This window comes from Mustela putorius, unplaced genomic scaffold (assembly GCF_011764305.1).
Source record: "Mustela putorius furo isolate JIRA1106 unplaced genomic scaffold, ASM1176430v1.1 tig00000450_pilon_pilon_pilon, whole genome shotgun sequence".
Taxonomy (NCBI): Eukaryota; Metazoa; Chordata; class Mammalia; order Carnivora; family Mustelidae; genus Mustela; species Mustela putorius.
In genome coordinates this window covers 21,326,360-21,350,431 of record NW_025421385.1, presented here as the reverse complement: position 1 = coordinate 21,350,431, position 24,072 = coordinate 21,326,360, and the positions used below count along the sequence as shown (strand labels likewise).

General features: G+C 40.8%; 1 protein-coding gene across 2 annotated transcripts; it reads left to right on the top strand.

The window, feature by feature from the left end:
• The first annotated feature begins 604 nt into the window (after positions 1-604).
• AMD1 (adenosylmethionine decarboxylase 1) lies at positions 605-21,172 on the top strand. 2 transcript variants are annotated; one of them, XM_004753510.3, is made up of 9 exons: positions 605-1,053; positions 14,891-14,977; positions 15,930-16,056; positions 16,636-16,738; positions 17,839-17,881; positions 17,986-18,130; positions 18,238-18,330; positions 18,410-18,565; positions 18,968-21,172. In XM_004753510.3, exons 1-9 carry the CDS (start codon positions 944-946, stop codon positions 19,106-19,108), a joined length of 1,005 nt encoding a protein of 334 aa, XP_004753567.1. In that variant the 5' UTR covers positions 605-943; the 3' UTR covers positions 19,109-21,172. The 2 variants fall into 2 exon arrangements, with proteins under 2 accessions (XP_004753567.1, XP_004753568.1); XM_004753511.3 differs by lacking the exon at positions 605-1,053 and adding an exon at positions 1,354-1,450.
• The last annotated feature ends 2,900 nt before the right edge of the window (positions 21,173-24,072 follow it).

Genomic DNA, 24,072 nt, shown 5'->3' with positions numbered 1-24,072 from the left:
ATTGTGTAAACGAGTCGAGAATTGCGTTTACTCGTACATCAGCTAAGGCACCAGCAGAATTAAAGTGCCTTCTAATCCGACCCTTAGCAACATGTGAGTCACGGATAAATACTGAGTTTTAATGCGTGGCTTCTTTCGCCTTGGGGGAAACGCACTTTAGAGAATGGCCAAGTACCTCAGCAATCGCGGTGAACTGCACAGGATCAAAACCACCACGCCATCCCAGCAGTGGCCACCGCCCCCGCCGAACCCCGCCAACCCTTCCTAAGGATCCACCCATGTTCTCTGCTAATCAGTTGTTTAACGCAGCGCGGCGCAGCCTTTCCTCACTCCCTCCCCGTTCTCTCCACCCATTCCGCATTCGACCCCAGGTTTCTAAACCCCAGCCGGACCACACAGCGCCGTCTCCCGCCTAGGGGACAGCGCGAACCCGAACCGCAGCGCGGCGGGTATCTCCCCGCGCTCCCGGCAGGCGGGCCGCCAGCCAGCCGCAACTCGCGGCTGTTGATTGACAGGCGGCAGCAGCAATGAGCCTCAGGGGCGGGCTGCTGCGTCACTTCCTGGCCTTTCGGGGGAGACGGAGTATATAAATGCGGTGCTCACGCAGCGCTCTCGCTTCCACAGTATGGCCGGCGACATTAGCTAGCGCTCGCTCTACTCTCTCTAACGGGGAAACAGCGGACTACAAGAGACTGAACTGTATCTGCCTCTATTTCCAACAGACTCACGTTCAACTTTCGCTCACAAAAAAAGCCGGGAAAATTTTATTAATCCTTTTTTTTAAAAAAAAGTTAATATAAAATTATAGCAAAAAAAAAAAAAAAGGAACCTGAACTTTAGTAACACAGCTGGAACAATCCGCAGCGGCGGCGGCAGCGGCGGGAGAAGAGATTTAATTTAGTTGATTTTCTGTGGTTGTTGGTTGTTCGCTAGTCTCACGGTGATGGAAGCTGCACATTTTTTCGAAGGGACCGAGAAGCTTCTGGAGGTTTGGTTCTCCAGGCAGCAGCCCGACGCAAACCAAGGATCTGGAGATCTTCGCACCATCCCCAGGTGGGTGCTGGGGGCTGTCGTCGCCTCGAAGGCATCAGCCGCGGGTGGGGGGCGGGGGCCGAGTGCCCGCCGCCTTCAGGTGGGGGCACGTCCCCGGGTGGGGCTCGTTTCGGTGGCTCTGGTGGGGCTGCGATGTTGGGGGGGGGCGGCCGCGTCCACGCGGGGCACGAGCCGGCTCCTCCCGTCGCCGTTGCTGAGCCGGGCGCTGCCCGGGGGGAGGGGAGGAGGCCGGCGCGCCGCGTGCTCAGGTAACGTCCCCCGCGCGGCGTGCGGGGCGGCGGGCGGCGCCGCTCGGGGTGGTTTGTGGGCCCGCGCCGTCGGGCTTTCCCCTCCGGAGTTGGCGGTCCGGGGCCCCGGTTGGGGACGTCTCGGGGCCGCGCGGGCTGCCTCCCGGCAGGTGTGGCTCGGCGGGCTTAGTATGGCGCTAATTTGGGCGTGCCCGTCTTGGGGAGCGAGGAGGGAGGGAGTGAGCCCGAAGCCGGGCTGGTTCTCCCCTCGTGCTGCGGGAGGAGGGGGCTCCCCCGCTCTCGGACCGAGGGTCTGGCGCGCAGGCCTCCCTCCCTCCTGCGGTCCGCGCTGGCAGCATGTGGCGCCCGGGCGGAGGGGATTGGGCGGGAGCAGTGTCGCAGTGGCTGGGCCCCACCGCCGCCCTAACGTGCTCTGCACCAAATCCCCTTCTGGGTGGCCCCGGGAGACGGCCGCGGAGCCCACTGAGGCTTGCCCGGGAGACTCTTGACCTTGGGTGTGTAACCTGTTAACCGCGTTGGCGGGTTCCGGGCGAGGTGCGGGGTGCTGGAAGGTTTGACTGCATTTACGGGCTAGAGGCCCGTCTGAGCCAGGACATAATACCTTTAGTGCCCACGCCTGCAAAGGAATCTGGGGCCCCGGCCTCCCACCCCGGGCGGTCACGCGAGAGAGCCTGGCTGATCGCACCGAAGAGGAGAGGTCTTCTGGTGGTTTGGAGAAAGCCGAGCGCAGATAAAAGCGCAGCCGGTCGCGAAGGTGCTGGGCCTTTCGTCGCGGCGCTCACACCGCTATTCCCCGCTTGCCTCTCCGCGCACAAGTGCGGCGAGTGTGGCAGTGTCGCGGAGGAACCGGCGCGGCTGCCTCATTGAGGCGACGGCCAATGAGCTCCTGGGCCCGAGCAAGAGCCTGGCCCCAGGGTGTGGGCCAATGGGCGTTTCAGGAATGTAGGCTGCGCTTGCCGCCGTCCCTGACAAAAAGCAACTGGAGAAGAGAATCCAGGCGGACACGTGCTGCCGGGACTTTTAAGGCAGTCTGTCTTGAGGGATTCTCCTGCTGGAAAGCGTCCCGTTTGCTAAAATGTGACAGGGCTCATTTTTCAGGCTTTGTGCGACGCGTAAAATGTCTAACGTAGCCCTTTACTACGTGCCAGGCTGAGCTTTAAACACTTAATATTCTAGGAAGCAGTTACTTAAAAAACGGGGAAGCTTAAAAGCTTAGTATTTCCTCCATTTCACAAAGGGGAGAATTCGCTGGTGGTGGTGGTGGTTTGCGTCTGATTAAACAATTGTGATTAGATAATCCTGTCAACGAAGAAGACTTAACTAGTGCGTAAGTCTTATAAGATGTATAATAAACTGTTTTGCTCAGCTCTTCAAATATTTGGAAGCTTTAAATTTGTAAGCTTGCATTCTTAATAAAGAGGGTTTTTCCTCCCAAGTGCTTGGACAGAAATGTCAGAATTTAAGCTTGGGCTTTTCTGGTTAAATTCGGAGTCAAGGAGCAGGGAGGAAGGCTTATAAAAGCCTTCTTTAAAGATTTGAGAACCACTTTTCCTTTATATTTTGGGCAGCTGAAATTGTTTTGCTTCCTCAATGTGGCTTTTAAAATGACGGCAAAAGTTAAAGGACAGAATATTGTTTTGTTTGTGATTTAGTGCCACAACGTCTTAGAGACATCAAATATTCGTTAAGTCAGATTTGAGAGTTTACATCACATTTCAGCTGTTGAAGATAGAGCAAGTAAGAACTGAAAAATCTGTTCCAGATTAGCTGAAGTCCATTGGCATCCTTGGTAGCAACTTTTCTCTGTGACCTGTCAAGCAAGGATGTACAGGTTAGGTTATTTACAAGGAGGTAAAAAATAACGTGACAAATAGTAGATGCTAGGTAAATCATCTAAAATTAACGGCCTGGCCAGAGGGATCATTGGCCTCTAGTCTCTTGAGTTGGGAGTTGCAGGGCCCAGAGAAGGATTATAATCTAGTAAGTAAAGCATAATGAAATGGTTAAGTATATTGCTGTATAAGTTTTAATTCAGACAGCATTTAATAACTAGCTGTTCGATGTTCCCTCATTTCTAAAATGAAGATAATAAAAAAATGGAAGATAATAATGGCGTACCTCTGTATGGTCTTCTGTAAGGATTAAGTGGGTTAATATAAGTACAATATTTAAGAAACTGACACATGGTAACTACTCTATAAGTATTACTGTCATCTTTGGGGGGCAGTTTTGTGGTTTGCCTTTAAAGGCCATCTGCCCCCATTCCCGGAACTTTTTTTTTTTTTTTTTTTTTAAGATTTTATTTACAAGAGAGAGAGAGCGCGTGCGGGTGCGAAAGGCGATTGGGGCGGGGGCGGTTCAGGAGAGAGCGAAGTGGACTCCTGGCTGAGTAAAGAGCCTGGCATGGGGCTCAATCCCAGGACCCTGAGATCATGTCCTGAGCCGAAGGCAGAGGCTTTAACCCACTGAGCCACCCAGGCACCCTGGTATTATCTTTTTAATTTTAGCTATTGTGGGTGTATAATAGTATATACTTCCCATCAGACTAATAGAGTTGAGCATCCTTTCATATCTTTATTCACCGTTTGGGTATCTTTTGTGAAATGCTGCCTGGTTTTTTGTTTTGTTTTTTTGAATGCCTTTGCAGTTTGTAGGAGTTCTTAATATATTGTGGATTAATTCTAATATGTGTATTACAGATATCTTTCACCCTCAGTGGCTTCCCCTTTCACTCTGTTAGTCATATCTTTAGAAACAGAAGTGCATAGGTTTTGTTTTGTTTGAGGGGGGTTAAGATTTTACTTAGGTGTTTGAGAGAGAACATGAGCAGTGGTGAGGGGTAGTGAGGGAGAAACGGACTCACCACTGAGCAGAGAGCCTGAAATGGACCTTGATTCTGGGACCCAAGGATAGTGACCCGAGCTGAAGGCAGAGGCTTAACCATCTGAGCACCCCAGAATTGCATAGTTTTAACGTAATCCAACTTAGCAGTGTATCCCCTTTAATGGTTAGGGTTTTTATGTTTTTTGTTGTTGTTGTTGTTTCAGGTTTTTTGTTTTGTTTTTTTAATTTTTTTTAAAGTAACCTATATAGGCAGTATAGGGCTTGAACTTGATCAAGAGTCTCCTGCTCTACCAACTGAGCCAGCCAGCTGCCTCTGGTTAGCAGTTTTGCATCCTATTTAAGATATCTTTGCTCATTTTAGATTAATGAACATGTTCTTTTTCCCTCCTAAATTTCATTTTGCTTTTCATATTTAGATCTGCACTCCATCTGGAATTTTATTTTTAATGCAGTACGTGGGAATACAGTGCACTTGAAGCAAAATTGGCTCATCTTTCCAAGCTTTAACTCCTAAGTCGATCTGGAACTTCTGTTGAACGTTTCCTACTCTCCTGTAGGCCATTTAGTGGAATTTACCTTACTTGTAATCTGAACAAATTACAGAACACTGAGAATCTTTTTTACTAACTTCTCAAAGGAGACAAAGTGTACATAGTTGTTTTTGTTGTTTCGAGAGAGTACAAGAAGGGACAGAGGGATTTTTTTTTTTTTTTAAGGTTTAATTTATTTATTTGGGTAAGAGGGAGAGGGAAGGCAGACCCCTCCCCCACCCCCCCCCACCACCACCACCAAGTACAGAGCACAATGCAGGGCTCAATCCCCAGGACCATGAGACCAGGACATCGAACTGAAGTCCGATGCTTAACCCACTGAGCCACCCAGGGGCCTTGAGGAGAAAGAATATGAAGCAGGCTCCGTGCTTAGCGTGGAGCCCAATGCAGGCCTGATCTTACAACCCTGAAATCCTGAGCTGAAATCGAGTCATTCACTTAACCAACCAAGCCACCCAGATGCCCCTTCTTGTTCTTGGGTTGTGAGATAAGCCCACAGCAGGCCCTAAAAAATAAAAATAAATTTTAAGAATGGAAAATCTTCTGTGGCTCAGGTTGAAGAATACTGGTTAGCAGTATGTTGAAGAAGAATCTACAGTCCAGTGTATCCATATGAATAAAGGAATAGATGATATAATGTTCCAAAATTATTTCACATATTACTTGAATTTGAATGTGAAAGGAAGGGGTGGTACATTAGGTTTAACCTGCAATTTTTCAGATTTCAAAAGGACGTGAACAGAAATCAGTGATCGTATATTAAAAGGTCTTAGGGTTGTTGGACCAAACAAAAGCCTTTTATGTTATAGGAAATGGCAGCTATGGGGAGGAAGTCTGTTAGAAAATAAGAAATTTTCCTGAGAAGAAAGATTTTTGTTTTTGAATTCGTAACTCTGAGAGACTATTCATAGTAATGACGTGCATTCAGATGGGAAATTGTAGTGGAGGTGAAGAGAATAAATATTAACTGTGGGAAGGTTAGAGGTGTATTATTTGCACACTTACTGTGAAACCATAAAAACTGGAATCTATAGTGTTCATGTTGGAAAAGACATTTAGGATTAGTGGGATGTTTTGGCTCTTTTTCTCCTGAAATTTTGTGAGCTAAAATTTAATTTTTAGTAAAGGATTGGGGGCAGTTGGAAAGATTGTCATTTACACTTCAACATTAACTTTCCCAGAACTCCTGCCTTGCTTAACCACATCATTGCAGAGTATCAGTGATTTTACATTAAAGAAACTTACAACCTATTGCCAAGAAACCTTTTAGTATAAATGGGGTTTTTTTCGTAAATGTTTTGAAGTTAGAAATCTTCATATTGAATTTCTTCCTTACATTCCTTTTTTTTTTTTTAAGATTTTTTTAATTTATTTGACAGAAATCACTAGCAGGCGGAGAGGCAGGCAGAGAGAGAGAGAGAGAGAGCGCGAGAGAGCGAGCGAGCAGGAAGCTGGCTCCCCGCTGAGCAGAACTCTGGGATCATGACCTGAGCTGAAGGCAGAGGCTTTACCCCGCTGAGCCACCCAGGCGCGCCCTGCTTCCTTACATTCTTAACAAGTTTCATAAAAGTTTGAACTGCTATCCCAAAGCACTCATTTTAAAGAAGTATGCATTGAAAGTAATAATCAACTGAATGTAGCAGTGTTTATACTAATAGTGATTAAAATTTTAAAGCTTGAGATAGAGAATTTAATACTGGAATTAAAATTAGCAGTGTATTTTCAGTTGATTTCTTTGAACGAAAGGGGAAGGTATTTTTCTGGATATCTGAACTGCACTAATTCAGGGAAAGGCATATACTCACAATTTAACTTCTGGTCACTCTAGGCTTTGCTGAAGAATGATGTCCTATTTTAGGATGCTGTTGACCCAAACAAAGACTAATATTTTGGGTAAGATACGAATGTAGTGTGGTAAGGGAAAAGTCTCTAAAACAGACAGATCAGGCTGTTACCTAAGGTCACAGCTCATGGAAACTTCATGTAGTTGTGTGACTTTCGGGTAAATTACTTGGTAACTCTGAAACCAGCAGTTTTTATTTCCATGGAAGCCTTTTAAATGCAAATTTATGGGCACCATTTGCAGCATGTCTGACCTACAGGATCTGACCTACTGACCTACTGGTATGTTCTACCAAGGATCCAACTCATCAGGTGATGAGAGTGATTACTCTCACGGATTTCTTCCACCTGCCAGCAGCATTGTCCCCATAGACATTTACTTTGTAAAACTGTGATTTGAAAGAATCTGAACACTGGAACTCCTGGGTGGCTCAGTTGTTCATGATCTTGGCGTTGTGTGATCCCACAAGCAGCCTGCTTCTGCCGGCTGCTCATCCTGCTTGTATGTGCACGCTCAAATAAATAAAATCTTTAAAAAAAAAAAAAAAGACTAACATTTTTAAGTGAATAGTATTCTAAGTATAGTCACATTGCTGTGCAACAGGTCTCTAGAACTTTTTCATCTTACAAAACTGAAACTAGACCCATTAATTGCCCCTTTCATCTTCCCTGAGTCCTTGGCGACCATCTTCCTTTAGGATTTTGACTGCTTTATTAGATACTTCATAGGACTGTGAGTACTTCATAAATGGAATCATACAGTCAGTATTTGTCCTTCCATGAGTGGCTTATTTCATGTAGCTTATTTGAAGGTTCTCAAGATTCATCCATGTTGTATGTATATATAATAATTTATTTATCTAGTAATCCTTTGGTAGACATTTAGGTTGCTTCCATCTCCTGACAGTTGTGAACAACAACACAGGTGTACAAATACCTCTTCCAGACCTTGTTTTGAATTCTTTTGGATGTGTACCCAAAATGGAATTGCTGGATCAGTCATATGGAAATTCTGTCTTCAAGGTTTTGAGGAATGTCCATACTGTTTTCTGTAATGGCTTTACTGTTTGATACTTTCACCAGTGATGCACAGATGTTAAAATTTCTCCACATCTTTGCCAAAACTTGTATTTTTAATAGTAGACATTCTAATGGATGTGAGGTGTTATTTCATGGTTTTGATTGGCATTTCTCTTAACTATGTGATGTTGAGCATCTTTACATATGCTTGTTGGCTGTTTTTAGAAACTGTTAAAGTCCTTTGTCAGTTTTTTAATGGGGTTAATTTATTTAGTTACTTATTTTAAGGTTTTTAAGTAACCTCTGTAAACAACGTGGGGCTCAAACTCCCAACCCCATTTTAAGAGTCCCACGCTCCCACCTACTTAACTAGCCATGTGCCCTATTGAGTTATTTGTTTTTGCTCTTGGGGAAGTTCCTTAAATATTCTGGATATTTACCTTTTATCACCTATATGATTTACAAGTATTTTCTACTTTTAGTACTTTCCTGTGATGTGCAAAAGTCAAGTTTGGTGTAGTGTAGTCCCTTTTGTTTGCTTTTGTCCTTTTGGCTGTGCTTTTTTTGTGTCCTATCCCAGAAAGCATTACCAGATCAGTGTCCTGAAGCTTTCCCCTATGTCCTAGGTCGGTCTTAATTTTGGTCTTTAATGTATCAATTATTTTTTGTAAATGGTGTAAGGAGAGGAGACAACCTCATTCTTTTGTGTAGACATCCATTTTTCTTACCACTGTTCATGGCTCCCTACCTCCCCCCAATTTTGTACTCGTGGCACCTTTATTGAAGGTCATTTGTCCATTTTGGGTTTTGTTGAGTCACATGACCTAGAAGTCTGTCATCTTAGTTGTATCTTTTCCCTTGTAAATGTTTCGGCTTAACTATGTTTTTATTAAACCACAGATTCTTTAAGAAAACTTAAAATACACTATACTGTTAATGTTTTGCTTTCTGGCATGGTGACCTAGTATTATTCAGTCCGTGTACTGTTGGTGGTAAAGAGCATCCTATTTTGGAGAGGGGGATACTTACCATGATTTGGGTGTGGTTATGATCCCGTAAAGCTTTATTTGCAAAAGGAGGCTTATTTTCCTGAAAAAAAAAAAAAATGTGATAAAATAATAAGCTGAAATTCTCTGCTGTTTTTGATGTTGGTTTTTCAACTTTCTCTTTATATACATGTATAGCATTGTATTGGCTTTTTCGGTTTTCTCTCACATCTTGCTACTGGATTTATTCTTTTTTCCAGCCTATTGGTTCTCCTGGTGCTGTCTTTTTGGTTGATCATTTAGTTGTGTTTTAAGGTGTTTTAAAGCAGCTGCATTCTTTAATACTGTGACTTCGGAAAAAATACTAGAGGATTTTTTTGTTTTTAAGATTTTATTTATTTGTTTGACAGAGAGAGAGAAATCACAAGTAGGCAGAGAGACAGGCAAAGAGAGGGAGGGAAGCAGGCTCCCTGCTGAGCAGAGAGCCCGACATGGGGCTTGATCCCAGGACCCTGAGATCATGACCTGAGCTGAAGGCAGAGGCTTAACCCACTGAGCTGCCCAGGTGCCCCGAGGATTGATTGATTGATTGATTGATTTTAAGATGAGGAAGAGTTTGGTTGCAAAATTTATTAACTAATGGTAAATGAGTGCAGGAGCATTTTGGTTTCCCTCAAGATGGAATAAGCACACTGCTGTCTCTTGGATTTACTAGAAACCTTGGGCAGAATGCATGGGACAGCTGAGGACTTTGAAAAGTAAATGTTGGCAGGTGAATTGAAGGAAACCATAACTCAAAATACCACTGAAACAACTGATTTCCTATTTCTTTCCCACCCCACCCCTGCTCCCTCCCGTCCCGTCTTTGGTTATCTCTTGGGGTCGTCTGAAAAGCTGCCAGAAGCTAGTAACTGCACACTAGTTTCAGACAAAAGTGGTTCCAGGAGAGGTCCTCTTTTTCTGGTCCACAGAGAAGGAAAAGGGGCTGGCTCCTTTGGGTCAGAGTAAGGAAAATCCCTTTTTTGTTTTTTTATTGCTTTACTGTGTGTGTGTGTTCTGCCCACTGCACAGGCAGCCCTGTAACAGTTGTGGTGGCCAGACAGATGCCTAACACTCTGGGTTTAGGGGGGGGAACCGCTTTTTGACCAGAGGCACTGTGGTCCCAAGAGTGAAGAGCATCATGGATATTCCTACTGCTCTTTTTTTTTTCCCTTTTTGTAGCCCAAGTTACAGATAGTCACAGGCAGCCTACTTCAGGTAAACAAACTAAAGCCTTGGGTTTCTAGCCAGAGGACCCAAGAATCGGGCCCCCCCACCCCAAACCAGAAATTGTCAGCAAGATTATGGGAAGGAGAGAGGTGAAGTAAGTGATCCCATAAAGATTTATATAAACACCACTGAGCTGCTCCTGTATAGATCGGGTCATAAACAGTATATCAAAAGCTTTTGAAAACTGATATATCACCTTGAAGTCCCAGTCTGGCCATTGGGTGACACAAAAGCAGGACAGATCTGAATACCATGGCAATGGCTTTCATAACAAAACTGGGACCATAACATAACCCAGAGAAGCTGGATAAAAAACTTGAAGACTGAACCTAAGCATTCCAACTCCTCCTGCTAAAACTTTTAAAAATCAACATGCTCCTCGGGATTTAAACAAAATTTAAAATTATATAACATGATCAAAATGTTCAGGATGCAATCGTAAATTCCTCAATTTATGAATGAGAAGTTTTCAGCATCCCTGAAAGGAAAAAGACAACCTCAAGGTGATTGTAGGTAAAGCTTTACAAACAGCCGTCCATAACCATTCTATAAGAAGAGTGAACACTCTTAAAAGGAAAAGACAAAGTCTTAGAGAAATAGAAGATGGAACCGGAAAATAACTACTGAAATAAAAAGTTTCCTGGGCAGGCTCTAGTAGACTGGAGATGACAGACGAGTGAGTGAACTTGAAGATCAGTAGGAATTATCCATTCTGAACATTTTGAACACGGCAAAAAGATTGGGGGCAGCAAATAGTCCCACAGGTCCCAAACAGTATAGGAGCATGTAACAATTTTAGATTTAAAAATTGTAAGGCTGTTCGGGGCGCCTGACTGGCTCGGTCAGAGCATGCAACTTTTGATCTTGGTTGTGGGTTCAAGCCCCAGAGATTACTTTTAAAAATAACAAAAAACAAAAGTTTTAAGGCTGTTCGTTATTTCCCAAATGTCCGTAAGATTTAATCAGAATAATTATTGCCAGATTCAGCAAATACTTACTTCAGGGCCTCTTTTGAACTAGGCTAGCCACTGCAGATAAAAACAATAAAACACAAACTCCCTAACTACATGGAATGACTTTTGTGGGATTTGCATGAATACCAAAATAGCCACACAAATAAAATGCTTTGGTAAGCTGAGTATTAAAATCTTTTCATGAAAAGATCCTTGGTGGGAATAGTGAGGTGACTTGAGCTAGAAGAAGGGTGCTGAGGACAGGTTGTAGGTAGGGTGAAATCCATTCCAGCAGTACCCAGAACAAAGTATATGAGTTGTTTCTTTCACTCTTGTTTGGCTTAATTTGGGTGAATAAATTTATGGTGCCCTGTTTCTAGGGAGAAAACAGTTGGTGGAAAAGCCCCATGTGGCTGAAATACAGAAAATGGGGATAGAGGTAGTTACCTGTATATTCATCAGTGTGTGTTTTGTGTATTTCAGCTGTTCTTCTAATTGTCTTTATATTATAAAATTTGTCTGAGTCAGATGGAAAGGGGGATGCCAAGAGAACTGAACATTAGATAATAATTTATTCTTTGGGAGTACAAAAAGATCTCTGAAGTGAGGGGACCAGGTAGTGTTGAAGGGTAGAGTGACTATACTGAAAACAAAGAATAAAAGCTTCTAATGAATGAGGTCCTTAGCTCTTTACCCTCTTTTGCCTACCAGAAATCTGAATGTTCTCTAGGCAAGAGAATGGAATGTTTGGATAATCTGTTTATCCAGTGTTTGCCCAGGAAATAACTTTAAAAAAAAAAAAAAAGATAGTGCCAAGGAGGGAGTTCCCCAGTACCCTGTATAGAGGCCCACAGTAAACAAGCCCTGTCCATGTGTATAGACTTTCTGACTAGCTAAGTCTTAGTATCCTAATCTTGGCCAAAAATCACTCAAATGTTGAAAGGAAACAGTTGGGGGAACATCTGAGGATAAATTAATGCATAGAAAACCAAAGCAAATGAAAAAGCAAAACAGCTTTTAAATCCAGAGGAAAAGTTCAAAAAAGAAAAAGTTACAGAGCATTACTGAAAGTCTTAATATACTATTGTTAACACTGCTGTATGAGTGAAAGTTAAGAGAATAAAATCGCAAGAGTTCTCATAGTGGGAAAGTTTTCTTTTATTGCTTGCTTTTTTTTTTTTTTTAAGATTTTATTTATTTATTTGACGAGATCACAATTAGGCAGAGAAGCAGGCAGGGGGGCAGGAAGCAGGCTTCCTGATGAAGCAGAGAGCCCGATGCGGGGCTGGGCTGGATGCGGGGTTCTGTCCCAGGACGTTGGGATCATGACCTAAGCCGAAGGCAGAGGCTTTAACCCCCTGAGCCACCCAGGCGCCCCTTTGCTTTCTTTTTTTATTGTAGAAGTGAGATGAAGGATCCTAAGTAAACTTCCTGTGGTAATCATTTCACAGATGTGTAAGACAAACCATTGTGCTGTGTACCTTAAGCTCAGTGATGTATGTCAGTTAAAACGGGGTGAAGGAGTCTGCATGAATAGTGAATATAACTGAGGAGGTAGCGTTTCCAGTGGGTGGAAGTGAATATTTACAAGAGTGCTGAATTCTAGTGAGAAGTTATTAGGTAAAATCTGAATTAGATAAGCTCTAAAGAGAGACCCCGTAATTTTATTACTTACCTACGTATCCAGTGCTTAAATTCTTTCCATCAGGTAAATTTTGTATGCATTATGTAATTTAATCTTTATCAGCCGTGTGAAGTAGGTTTTAATTGCTGGCCAGATATAAAGAAACCAAGCCCAGAGACAATTAATTGCAAGAAATGTCACAAAGTTGGCCACCTGAGTGGGTCTGTCGGTTAAAGTGGCTGCCTTCAGCTCAGGTCATGATCACAGGTTCCTGGGATCGAGCCCCCCCTCATCAGGCTCCCTGCTCAGCGGGGAACCTGCTTCTCCCTTTCCCTTTCCTGCTCCCCTGGCTTTGCTCTCCGTCTCACTTTATGTCAAATAAATAAAGAGCATCTTTTAAAAAAAAGAAATGTCACAAAGTAGAAAAGCAATAGCTTCTTTTAGAGCCCCATTATTCCTTTTTTTTTTTTTTCATTAAAGATATCATTTGTGGAATTGAAATACAGTGGGTTCTGAAATGTTCATACATTAGTGAACTTTGAGTCTTAGAAATAGGAAAGGCCAAGCTATTGCATGACCACCTACAATAGGAGGATTAAAATGACAGTTCGTGTTGCTCAGAACTGCATCTTAATTGTAACTTTTTTTCTTCCTTAACAACAAATTGCACAATTTAAAAAACTTGAAACAGGGCGCCTGGGTGGTTCAGTCATTAAGCATCTGCCTTCAGCTCAGGTAATGTTCTGGGGTCCTGGGATCAAACCCCCCATCCGGCTCCCTGCTTGGCAGGAAGCCTATTTCTCCTTCTCCCACTCCCCCTGCTTGTGTTCCCTCTGTGGCTGTGTCTGTATCAGGTAAATAGATAAAATCTTTTTAAAAATTTTTGAAACAAACTGCCAAGATATGGCCCATTCTATTGTGTATTTTTTTTCTTTAAAGATTTTATTTATTTCTTTGAGAGAGAATGAGATAGAGAGGCTGAGAAGGGGAGAGGGTCAGAGGAAGAAACCAGCTTCTGGCAGAGCAAGGAGCCCAGTGTGGGACTAGATCCTGGGACTTCAGGATCATACCTGACATGAAGGCAGTCACCCAACCAACTGAGCCACCCAGGTACCCCAAATCTTTTTCTTTAACATAAACAGTTGCTGGCACCTTTTTAAAAGAGAGCTAATCATTAGCTCTCTTAAAAATTGCTTGGCAGGGGCTTTTGAGTGATTCAGTCACTTAAGTGTATGACTCTTGATTTTTGGCTCAGGTAATGATCTCAGGGTTGTGAGATCAAGCCCTATGTCGGAGTCTGCTTGAAATCATTCTCACTCTTTCTCCCCCCTCTCCTCCCACTTTCCATCTCTTCAAAGTAAAAATAAATTTAAATCTTTATAGATTTTATTTATTTGACAGCACAAGCAGGGGGAGCTGGAGAGGGAAAAGCAGGCTCCCTGCTGAGGAGGATTTATCCAACATAGGAATTACGGCCTTCTGTGATTAGTCATATAATTTCTTCTAGAAATTGATGAAGTGGGATGCCTGGGTGGCTCAGTGGGTTAAGCGGCTGCCGTTGGCTCAGGTCATGATCCCAGCATCCTGGGATCGAGTTCCACATCAGGCTCCTTGCTCAGCGGGGAGCCTGCTTCTCCCTCTGCCTCTGCCTGTGCTCACTCTTCTCTGACAGCTAAAGAAATAAAATCTTAAAAAAAAAAAGAAAGAAAGAAAAATAAAGAAAATGATGAAGCAGGCACAAAATGCTAGCAGGATTGACTGGTACTATGCTTGTGGGGTTTTGTTTTTGTGTTTTTTGTGGGGTTTTTTTTGTTTTTTGTTTTGTTTTGTTTTTAAGTTACCTTTTACCCAACATGAAGCTTGAATTCACAGCCCTGAGATAGTGCTGCGTGCTCTACTGGCTGAGCCAGCCAGGTGTCCCTGTGCTTGATTTTTAATACAAAAGAATATTTGATAGACAAAAAAAGACTCATTTTGACTTACTTCTTCGCTTGCTTGTTGGTGAAAGGTAATGATTGTCCTTGCTTTGTGGGCTTAAATTTCCTCGGTGCATGGCTTATTCATTTTGTCATTTATTTTTTCTTAGTAAATTGCAAGTAGCTTAAAATTTCCTTCCAGTTTGCTCTCTGTTAATTGATGGATATGTTCAATATAGGTAGGCTTTTGAAATAAGATTAAATGTTACCCAGAAGCTGGAACAAAAATGTGACGACAGGGCGCCTGGGTGGCTCAGTGGGTTAAGCTGCTGCTTTTGGCTCAGGTCATGATCTCAGGGTCCTGGGATCAAGTCCCGCATCCGGCTTTCTGCTCAGCAGGGAGCCTGCTTCCCTCTCTCTCTCTCTCTGTGTCAAATAAATAAATAAATTAAAAATGTGACAACAAATATAAAATACAGGGTGTAAATTGTGTTAGAACACCAAATGGTAAAAGCTTTACAATTCTTATTCACCTAGGCAAGTACTGTTATGACTTAATCATCTTTTTTGTTGTTGAATAATAGATCTGAGTGGGACATTCTTCTGAAGGATGTGCAATGTTCAATCATAAGTGTGACAAAAACTGACAAGCAGGAAGCTTATGTACTCAGGTAAGTCCTGCCAAAACAGGTGTTAGCGACCTCATTTCAGTCTGAATCATACTTTGCATGGAATAGCAAATTGTTCTTCTGGATCCTAGTACTATAATCATTTTTATCTTACTTTGAGAAATAATAGTATAAAACAGAATGTTCAGTTTAAATGTCTGCAATATATAGGAGAAGAAAGCCATTCAACATGTTTATAGGTACAAAGCTAATTTATCCAATAAAAATGTTGGGGTTTTTTGTTTGCTTGGGGGTGGGGGCAGAGGGAGAGGGTGAAGCAGACCCCCGACACACACACACACACACACACACAGCTAATCAGGGAGCCGGACGCAGGGCTCCATCCCAGGACCCTGAGATCATGACCTGAGCTGAAGGCAGACACTTAACCAATGGAGCCACCCAGGCACCCCAGTAAAAACATTGGTTTCTTATACATATTATAATGGGCCTTGCAGGTATGGTATTTGACATGTTTGCATAAAGTGCCTGGTTAATTACTAAACTTATGATTTGCCAGGCCCTAGGAATATAATGATGAGTAAGAACAAATTTCTTTCCTCATGGAGTTTATTATCTAGTAAAAGAAGTAATGAAATGTTTATAGAAATACTTGTGAGAGTCCGTGCTACAAGCTGAAGTAAAGTATGACTTCAGTAAATAATAATGCTAAGATAGGTGAGGTGAGGAGGAAAGTTTAGTAGTAGAAGAGGGTTTGTGTAATGAACTAGTATGTTTCATGCCTAATAAAGGCCTTTCTGTGGGTTCCGCAACCTTAAATTTGGAGTTCTGTATAATAGAGGGGAATACTATAGTGCCTTTCTTTGCTTCCTTCAGATCTTCACATTTAAAACTAATAGCCAAATTTTACATTGTAAATGATCTAATAATAGATTAATTGCATCTCAGTAATACATAAACATGATTATAACCTTGTGACTTTTTCCAAATGCAGTGAGAGTAGCATGTTTGTCTCCAAGAGACGTTTCATTTTGAAGACATGTGGTACCACCCTCTTGCTGAAAGCACTGGTTCCCCTGTTGAAACTTGCTAGGGATTACAGTGGGTTCGATTCAATTCAAGTAAGTAATCAAACACCTAATCTCCCCCCCCCCCCCGGGGCAAACGTTAGGGCTCTGTGATACACATATGCATAGTAAATAAATTTGTATATTTTCTGCTTAGTTGTGGTGGGTAATCACTGACTCTCCAAACTAAATGTACACATGTTCTCAAATTATTGCTTCCATTCCTATTTAAAAGCTCAGAGCTTAAATAACTGCTCCTGAAATAAATAATGTACCTTGTCTCTACAGTTGTTGTGACCATCATGAGTAGATTGGTATTTTTTTAGTTTCCAGAAACTCAGAGTTGTGATCTTCATTTCTAATGCTTTCTTGGGATTCTTCTCAACAGCTTCAAGTGCTCTGTGTAACACTCTCATGGATGCTGGTCTGGAACCTTGCTCCGATGCAGTGGCCTTTATTTTTTATTTATTGACCAGCAAAAGACCACTTACCTTTTAAACATATTAAAGGGAAAATAAGTTAAATTTCATTGGAGGAAATATTTATAGATTTGATTTTTTTATACATGTGCAAAAAATTGTTGACTAGGGAAGGTGATAGAATCCTACCTATAAAGTTATTTGTCTTTTTCAGAGCTTCTTTTATTCTCGTAAGAATTTCATGAAGCCGTCTCACCAAGGGTACCCACACCGGAATTTCCAGGAAGAAATAGAGTTTCTTAATGCAATTTTCCCAAGTGAGTTTAAATAGAATTGAAACCCGTTTCCTTAGAAGGTCTGTCCTTTCAGAGATCTTTTTATGTATGTGAAAGCAAGTGAATGCAAATATGGTAGGTTATAATTAAGATAAAAATAACAATAAAGATTATAAATTTTAGAATGTGCATGCACATCAGGTCATTGGTTTTGAAAAGATGATCACTTGCTGGAGGGAGAGATCATCTTTGTCTAGCCACTCGCTCTAATTTATATCTTAGTGGTTTTGTTCCCTTCATCCAGAACAATGCATAGTGTCTTCATACACTCGTGCTAAGACGCTGGTCCGTGTTAAGAAACTCTGGCCTGCCATTCTATTCAGGAATTGAGCTGGCTTAAAAATGATCAACACAGTGAGATCATAGTGTCTCTTCAAACAAATTGGCAAGATTTTCTTCCATTTACTAAGCTTTTATTTATAGGCCTTTTCTTTTTGAGCTTCAAGGTCAGGGAACTAAAGGTTATCTAATCTAACACCCTTAAATTCTAGATGTGGCTGAAAACCTAGGATGATTTACTAACTTCACACAAAACCACTGATGGGCAGGATCTAAGATTTCCGTCCCCTCCTCCCTCACAGGCATGGAAAAGAAAGTCCAATTTTTATCCTATTCTTACCCACTAATAAGATATTATACAGGGCTGTGTCAGTGATGAGTATAATTTAGTATAAATATCTCCCAGTTAATTTACTGTGTTGAGTGAGGCTTTGGAACAAAAATATGAAAAGAATGTATTACATAAAATTATTTGTACTTACTTGGGAATGTAGATAAATGGGTGATCAAATTCCATTTCCTTAATGGATTTTTAGGGGAGAGTGAGCCATAGTTTTCTCAGCACTCAGACTAACGCACTAGCTGAAGTAGGTCTCTGAATGACAGTAAAATAAATAGTCTAGTGAACTGTTTTTTTAAGGGATGACAGAGGGCAGCCTGCCTATTTATGAACTCAACTTCGCTTCACTGATAACATTTCTGATAGGAGGCAAACACTATCACCCTAACCGTTGGAAGGGTGGGGGCAAAGCTATTCTACCAAATGGAGCTGTTAAATTACTTTTCATTTTCTCCCTCAACAGATGGAGCAGCATATTGTATGGGACGTATGAATTCTGACTGTTGGTATGTTGGACACAGTTTTATGGACTTTTTTTTTTTTTCCTATAGAATTTATTTTTAAATTGCCGTTTGTCATTTTTTAGAAACTACTTTTTACTTCTATATAGGTACTTGTATACTTTGGATTTCCCAGAGACTCGGGTAATCAGTCAGCCAGATCAGACCCTGGAAATTCTGATGAGTGAGCTTGACCCAGCAGTTATGGACCAGTTCTACATGAAAGATGGTGTTACTGCAAAGGATGTCACTCGTGTAAGCAGTTTCAAGAATAATTCTGGATCCTTCCTGGGGACTACATATTTTAACTCATTCTCATTTTTCAAATTTCAAATTTTCAAATTCACTCTTTCCTTTCCCAGGAGAGTGGAATTCGTGACCTGATACCAGGTTCTGTCATTGATGCCACACTTTTCAATCCTTGTGGGTATTCGATGAATGGAATGAAATCGGATGTAAGTGATACTTTTCTTAATAATTATTAAATATTCAAGAGTATCCATTCTATTATTAACATAAAACTGTTTCTTTAAGGGAACTTATTGGACTATTCACATCACTCCAGAACCAGAATTTTCTTATGTTAGCTTTGAAACAAACTTAAGTCAGACCTCCTATGATGACCTGATCAGGAAAGTTGTGGAAGTCTTCAAGCCAGGAAAATTTGTGACCACCCTGTTTGTAAATCAGGTAATTTGTTTTATTATTGACAATAAAATCTTTCAGGAAATAAGGATAGTCATGTTATCAAATGTATTTTAAGATAGTATATATAAGATATCTAGAAGTACTACTATTAAGGTTACTGATAGAGGAGATGCTTTGTATCTTTGATTAGATTTGGTCCTTACTTTATATCTAGCCCAGTTGATGGGTTCCTTCTGTCTTGTTTTTCCTGTAGGTAGATGGACAGGTCGGGGGATAACATAGGATATCTCACTCCATCCACCCATGAGACCACTAAAATACTCAAATGCCATAGTTTTTCTTCAGACAGTAGTCTTACATACTTATTACTAAGTGACTGTTTTGTTTGAAAATATTTGTTCAGATTGGAAACAGCTAATGCTTTATTTAATTTTTTTTCCCCAGAGTTCTAAATGTCGCACAGTGCTTTCTTCACCCCAGAAGATTGACGGCTTTAAACGTCTTGATTGCCAGAGCGCTATGTTCAATGATTACAATTTTGTTTTTACCAGTTTTGCTAAGAAGCAGCAACAACAGCAGAGTTGATTAATAAAAATGAAGAAAAAACGCAAAAAGAGAACACACATAGAAGGAGGTGGTGGCTGCTTTTTAGATATTGATATCGGGGGCCATGCTTTCCATAACCACCACCTTGTAGCTGCAGAAAGCCCTAGATGTAATGATAGTGTAATCATTTTGAATTGTATGCATTATTATATCAAGGAGTTAGATATCTTGCATGAATGCTCTCTTCTGTGTTTAGGTATCCTATGCCACTCTTGCTGTGAAATTGAAGTGCATGTAGAAAAAAACTTTTACTATATGAAACTTTACAACACTTGTGAGAACAATTCAATTTGGTTTACGCACAGTGTAATATTTCTCCAGGTCTCATCCAAAATTCCCCACAGACAAGGCTTTCGTCCTCATTAGGTGTTGGCCTCAGCCTAATCATCTGGGACTGTTCTATTAAATTGCTGCCAGGATTTTACATCCAGTTACCTCCACTTTCTAGAACATATTCTCTACTAATATTACTGAAACCAGTTTCTATTTCATACAGATGTTTTTTGCAACAGCGATTAAAGTTTATCTTCCACGAGTCAAGTCCTCTTAAGAAAATGATTGCAGTTTTCCATTTTGTGTCTTACTGTTTTAACATCATTGCTTCCTGTACCTGTACTTCCTTTAATTGATTTTGTTCTCATCATGGTGTCTTGCCTCCCAAACACCCCCCCCCCCCCAATAAAGCAATACACTGTTACACTGTGGGTTTATACTAATCTTATACCCGGGAGGGGGAAGGGAGAGTGGACTCTGGGCTTAATTTTCTTTTTAAAGTCAAGAGAGTTTAGCTTCCTTTTATATTGACATGGGCTCTTCTGGGAGATAGTGACAGAAATAAACCTATTGATGAGCAAGGACGACACATCCATTTATATTAGGGTATACTGGCAGAACTGTTCCAGAAACTATGCCATTCTGTGTTCCCATTAAATGAGATTAGCTTCTCATGAGTACCGTGCATTCAGTAACTTGCTAGTAAGTACGTGTATAATTGTACCACTTAAGTTTATTAGCAAAGAAATTAAGAATAAAGGTTGTAAGTCAGCTCAGATCATTCACCTTGACTTTTACTTTAGTGGCTATCTCCAGTCCTCTTCATTCATAATATACCATAACCTTTGGTTGAAAATGGAGTCTCTCCTTGTCTTCTTGTGACTTAAATTCTTGGACTTTGTCATGCATTATGATAGTGTTCTGACTTGAACTGTTTCTCTTCCTGGTGTTGCTTTCACCATGATTTCATAGCATCGGGTGAAACTTCCCAGAATGAGAACTGTTCAGGCTATTCAGACATACACAATGAAGCAGAATGCTATCCATAAGACAAAATTCCAAACTGGTCAATGGGAATACAGGCTTTGAGGAGTTGGCATCTTTTAGCTATATTTGCAAATACGAGATTTAAGCAGCTGAGAAAACACCGAAGTTGACTAAATTTTTTATATTCTTGTCCTCACAAAATTTTTTTGATTCTTTCTGAATTGATGCAGTGATGTTTTTGTTCCTTCTGTATTTATAAATGAAACACTTTTTTTAGTGTTTCTAAACATAAAATCTACTTGGTTTGAAATCAAGTGGTTGGAACATAAATTTTGACTTTTATTTTAAGCATGTTAATTCGAAGTTTCATTGAAGAAACTTTCAGTCAGTGGATCAGTTTGATTCTGTAATTAGCACACGGTACCTGATGTTTTGGTACTGTTTCGAGGACCAATGCTCAAAGTGGATTTTGTTCTTGAACAGTGTCCCAGTAGATTTGATGACATTTGTTGGCTTGAGGTCTGATTTTTTTTTTCTCCTAATAGATTTCTATCTAATGTTGAAAAACTGCACAAATTTGTATGGAATAAAGCCTAGAAAAATTAAAACTATAGATTAAATAGTAATTGAAATTAATCCTAGTGTGTATGATAGAAGAGGGAAAATTTTGGTGCCATTATTTCTCTCTTCATGGTGTTGGATTTAAATCAGTTGAAATGTATTTCTGTACCACAATTTAAGCTTCAATAAAAGTTTGCTTAATTCATTGTCCAGTGACATTCAGAAAGTTTTTCTGTTGATGTCTAGTATTTGGCCATATATACTATTTTAAAAATACATCTAGTTTTTGTGATTTGAGGAAATTTATATTTGATGGTTATTTTCTAACATTTGGGAGAGTAATCATGAAGACATAAGATCTTTCCGCTCCTGGGAGAATAATTTCTACTCAGATTTAAGCATTTTTGTTAGGGGTTTCATAACTGAAGCTTCAAAGAAATAGCTGGGTTCTATATGTATACTGGATATCAAAGAGTAGGAAGAGTAAGTAGTAAGACTAAGAAAGTGTGTTTGTGAGTTGGGAGTTAAACCAAAAGTTTGGAGGTAAAGTGTTTCAGCCTTTATTGTGGAATAGACGCGTACTGGTGGCAGTGGGAAGGAACAAGTTGTAAACACACTTTATTTCATTCACCGGTATTTCTGTTAACTAGAACAGAGTTAAAACCTTGATCATTTTTTGCCATGTTAAGTACATATCTCATTTATTTGGCAAAATTTTGGTTAAGTTTCATGGTCTACAATAATCTGAAAGTCGGAATCTTATAAAAATGTATACTCCAATCTTTTCCAGAAAAAGCAGATAAGAGAATATTTTCTGTGATGTGAGTGAAAAAGGATGGGTCCTAGAAAAGTAAAAATGTTGTCACATAACATAATACTGTCAACACCAGGTTCTTTTACAGGAACAGTTAAGTGACGAGATTCAGAATCTTGAGTCGCAGATGTGGTATTAGACTATGAAAGGTAAAGGACCGTACTTTCATTGTTCTGGCCAAATAACTCCCAATTCCTGACTCCTCACCTTCAGACTAGAGGCTTTCTCTACCCCCCCCCCAAAAAAACCCCTTTATTCTTGTTAAAATGGAAAAGTGTTCTTTCGAGTCTATCCCTTCTACTGTGAGAGATTTTGAAACTGAGCTCTGCAGGGATTAGCTAGTACCTGAAAAAATAGATGAGATTTATAATTAAACATTTCATTTGGAGAGTATTTAAACAAAATAGTACATTGAATCTTCATATTCTACCTTAAACTGTCCTCAGTTATGCTCTGTGAGATCCATCTATTTACATACATCTTTTTTAGGGAAGATTTACAAAGTTGAATATGCAAATCTTAACTACAGTTCCAGAAAGTGAATACATTTCTTAGTGCACAGCCATATTGGGACAAAAGTCTAATTCAGCAACTCCGTCTACTTCCACCCCCTAGCTAACTACTTTTCCGATTTTTTTCACCATAGCATGGGGTTCCACTGGGGACCCTGCCCCACTCAAGCTTTACATTAATTGAATCAAGGTATATACTCAGAGCTTTTCATTGGATATGAGGTTTTTGAGAGGTTGAACCCTGTATTCCTTTTGCCAAGTAGGAGCTGTTGTATATGAATGTACTATAGTGTGTTTATCCATTCTGTTAAACATTTTATTGGTTTCCAATTTTTGGAAAACATGAATAAAGCTGCTATGAACATTTGCATACAAGTGTTTTTGTGGCTTCTGGATGTATAGTGGTACCTTGTGTTAAATCTGTTTCTGTGAGTAATGAACATGTTCTCATAACTTTATCCAGCGTTAGTGGACTTCGAAAGTGCTTCGTCCATTTAAATTAGGTTGGCTGTTTTTGCACACAAGTTCCTTATTTAGTGTTCTGCAAATGTTTTCTAGTCTTCTGTCTCTTCATTTTCCTAATAGCGACTTGATGAGTAGATATTCTTAATCTCAAGTCTTGATTTACCAACATTTTTAATGGATCTTTTCCTGTCAATAAATCTACTTAGCCTCGCATAGTGGTAGTGGTGGTATTTTCTTGTGAAAGCCTCAATTTTTGACTTTCACATCTGTCATCCATCTCTGGTTTCTGTGTGTGCGGTGAGGTAGGGAATGAAATTTTGTTTTCACCCATGTGATTGTGCGGTTATTCTGGCACCATTTGTACTGTTTCCATTGAATTACTTTTGGTGCCTTTTAAATTCATTTGACCAGATCTTGACTGCTTTGACTATTTAATGATTACCTGTATTTCTGTGTAAATATTAAAACAAGCCTGTCAGGGTTGTTTGTTTTGGCAAGCTCTGCACCTGAGATGGGGCTTAAACTCACAACCCCCAAGATCATGAGTCCCATCTTCTACCAACTGGACTAGTCAAGTACCCTTCAGTTTCCATTATTAAAGAGCCTGGGTGGCACAGTCTCTTGAGCATCTGACTCTTGGTTTTGGCTCCGGTTGTAGTCTTGCAGTCTTTATAGGACCTTGCCGAGCTCTTAAAATAGGTGGTCAGAGCAGACCAGCTAAGGTGAGGTTGAGACACCTAGGGAGCAGAATTCGGGGAGGTACTCTTCAGCGTAGCGCAAGTAGGCATTTACGAGGGTACGTTGTGGGTGGTTGGGTGATGGACGTTGGGGAGGGTTTATGCTGTGGTGGTGAGTGCTGTAAAGCGTGTAAGCCTGACGATTCACAGACCTGTACCCCTGGGGCAAATAATTCATTATATGTTAATAAAAACAATTCTTAAAGGGGTACATCCTTTCTTTTCGGTCAACAAGGGTTTGGCTTGCATGAGTCTTACCCTAGTCTATTAAAGTCACCTACTTGTTTCAGTTTTAGGAAGGAAACCTTGCATACTCCATCAGGAATGTTTGCTGTTGGTTTGTATGTATAGAAACCTTTTCCAAAGTTTCCTGTTTATAGTTTGCTCATCTTCTCAGGAATGGGTGATGTATTTTATCAGACCTCCTCTCCCCCTTTCGGCACACATGAAATGATCCCATCTTTATCTGTTCATATTCCTATTCTTGGGGGAGTTTAGTAATAGAACTCTAGGACGAAGCAGGCTCCCAAACACTTTGCCCAAGGTTTCACAAGTAGAAATAAGCATTCAGATTCACTTCCTCGCACCCCCTGC

What these genes read in the sequence shown, in the direction of transcription:
- AMD1 (XM_004753510.3), top strand. Translation starts at nt 944, where the DNA reads ATGGAAGCTGCACATTTTTTCGAAGGGACCGAGAAGCTTCTGGAGGTT. An exon ending in CTGCAAAGGATGTCACTCGT is followed by an intron (nt 18,131 to 18,237) that starts GTAAGCAGTTTC and finishes TTCCTTTCCCAG; the next exon opens with GAGAGTGGAATTCGTGACCT. An exon ending in CCACCCTGTTTGTAAATCAG is followed by an intron (nt 18,566 to 18,967) that starts GTAATTTGTTTT and finishes TTTTTTCCCCAG; the next exon opens with AGTTCTAAATGTCGCACAGT.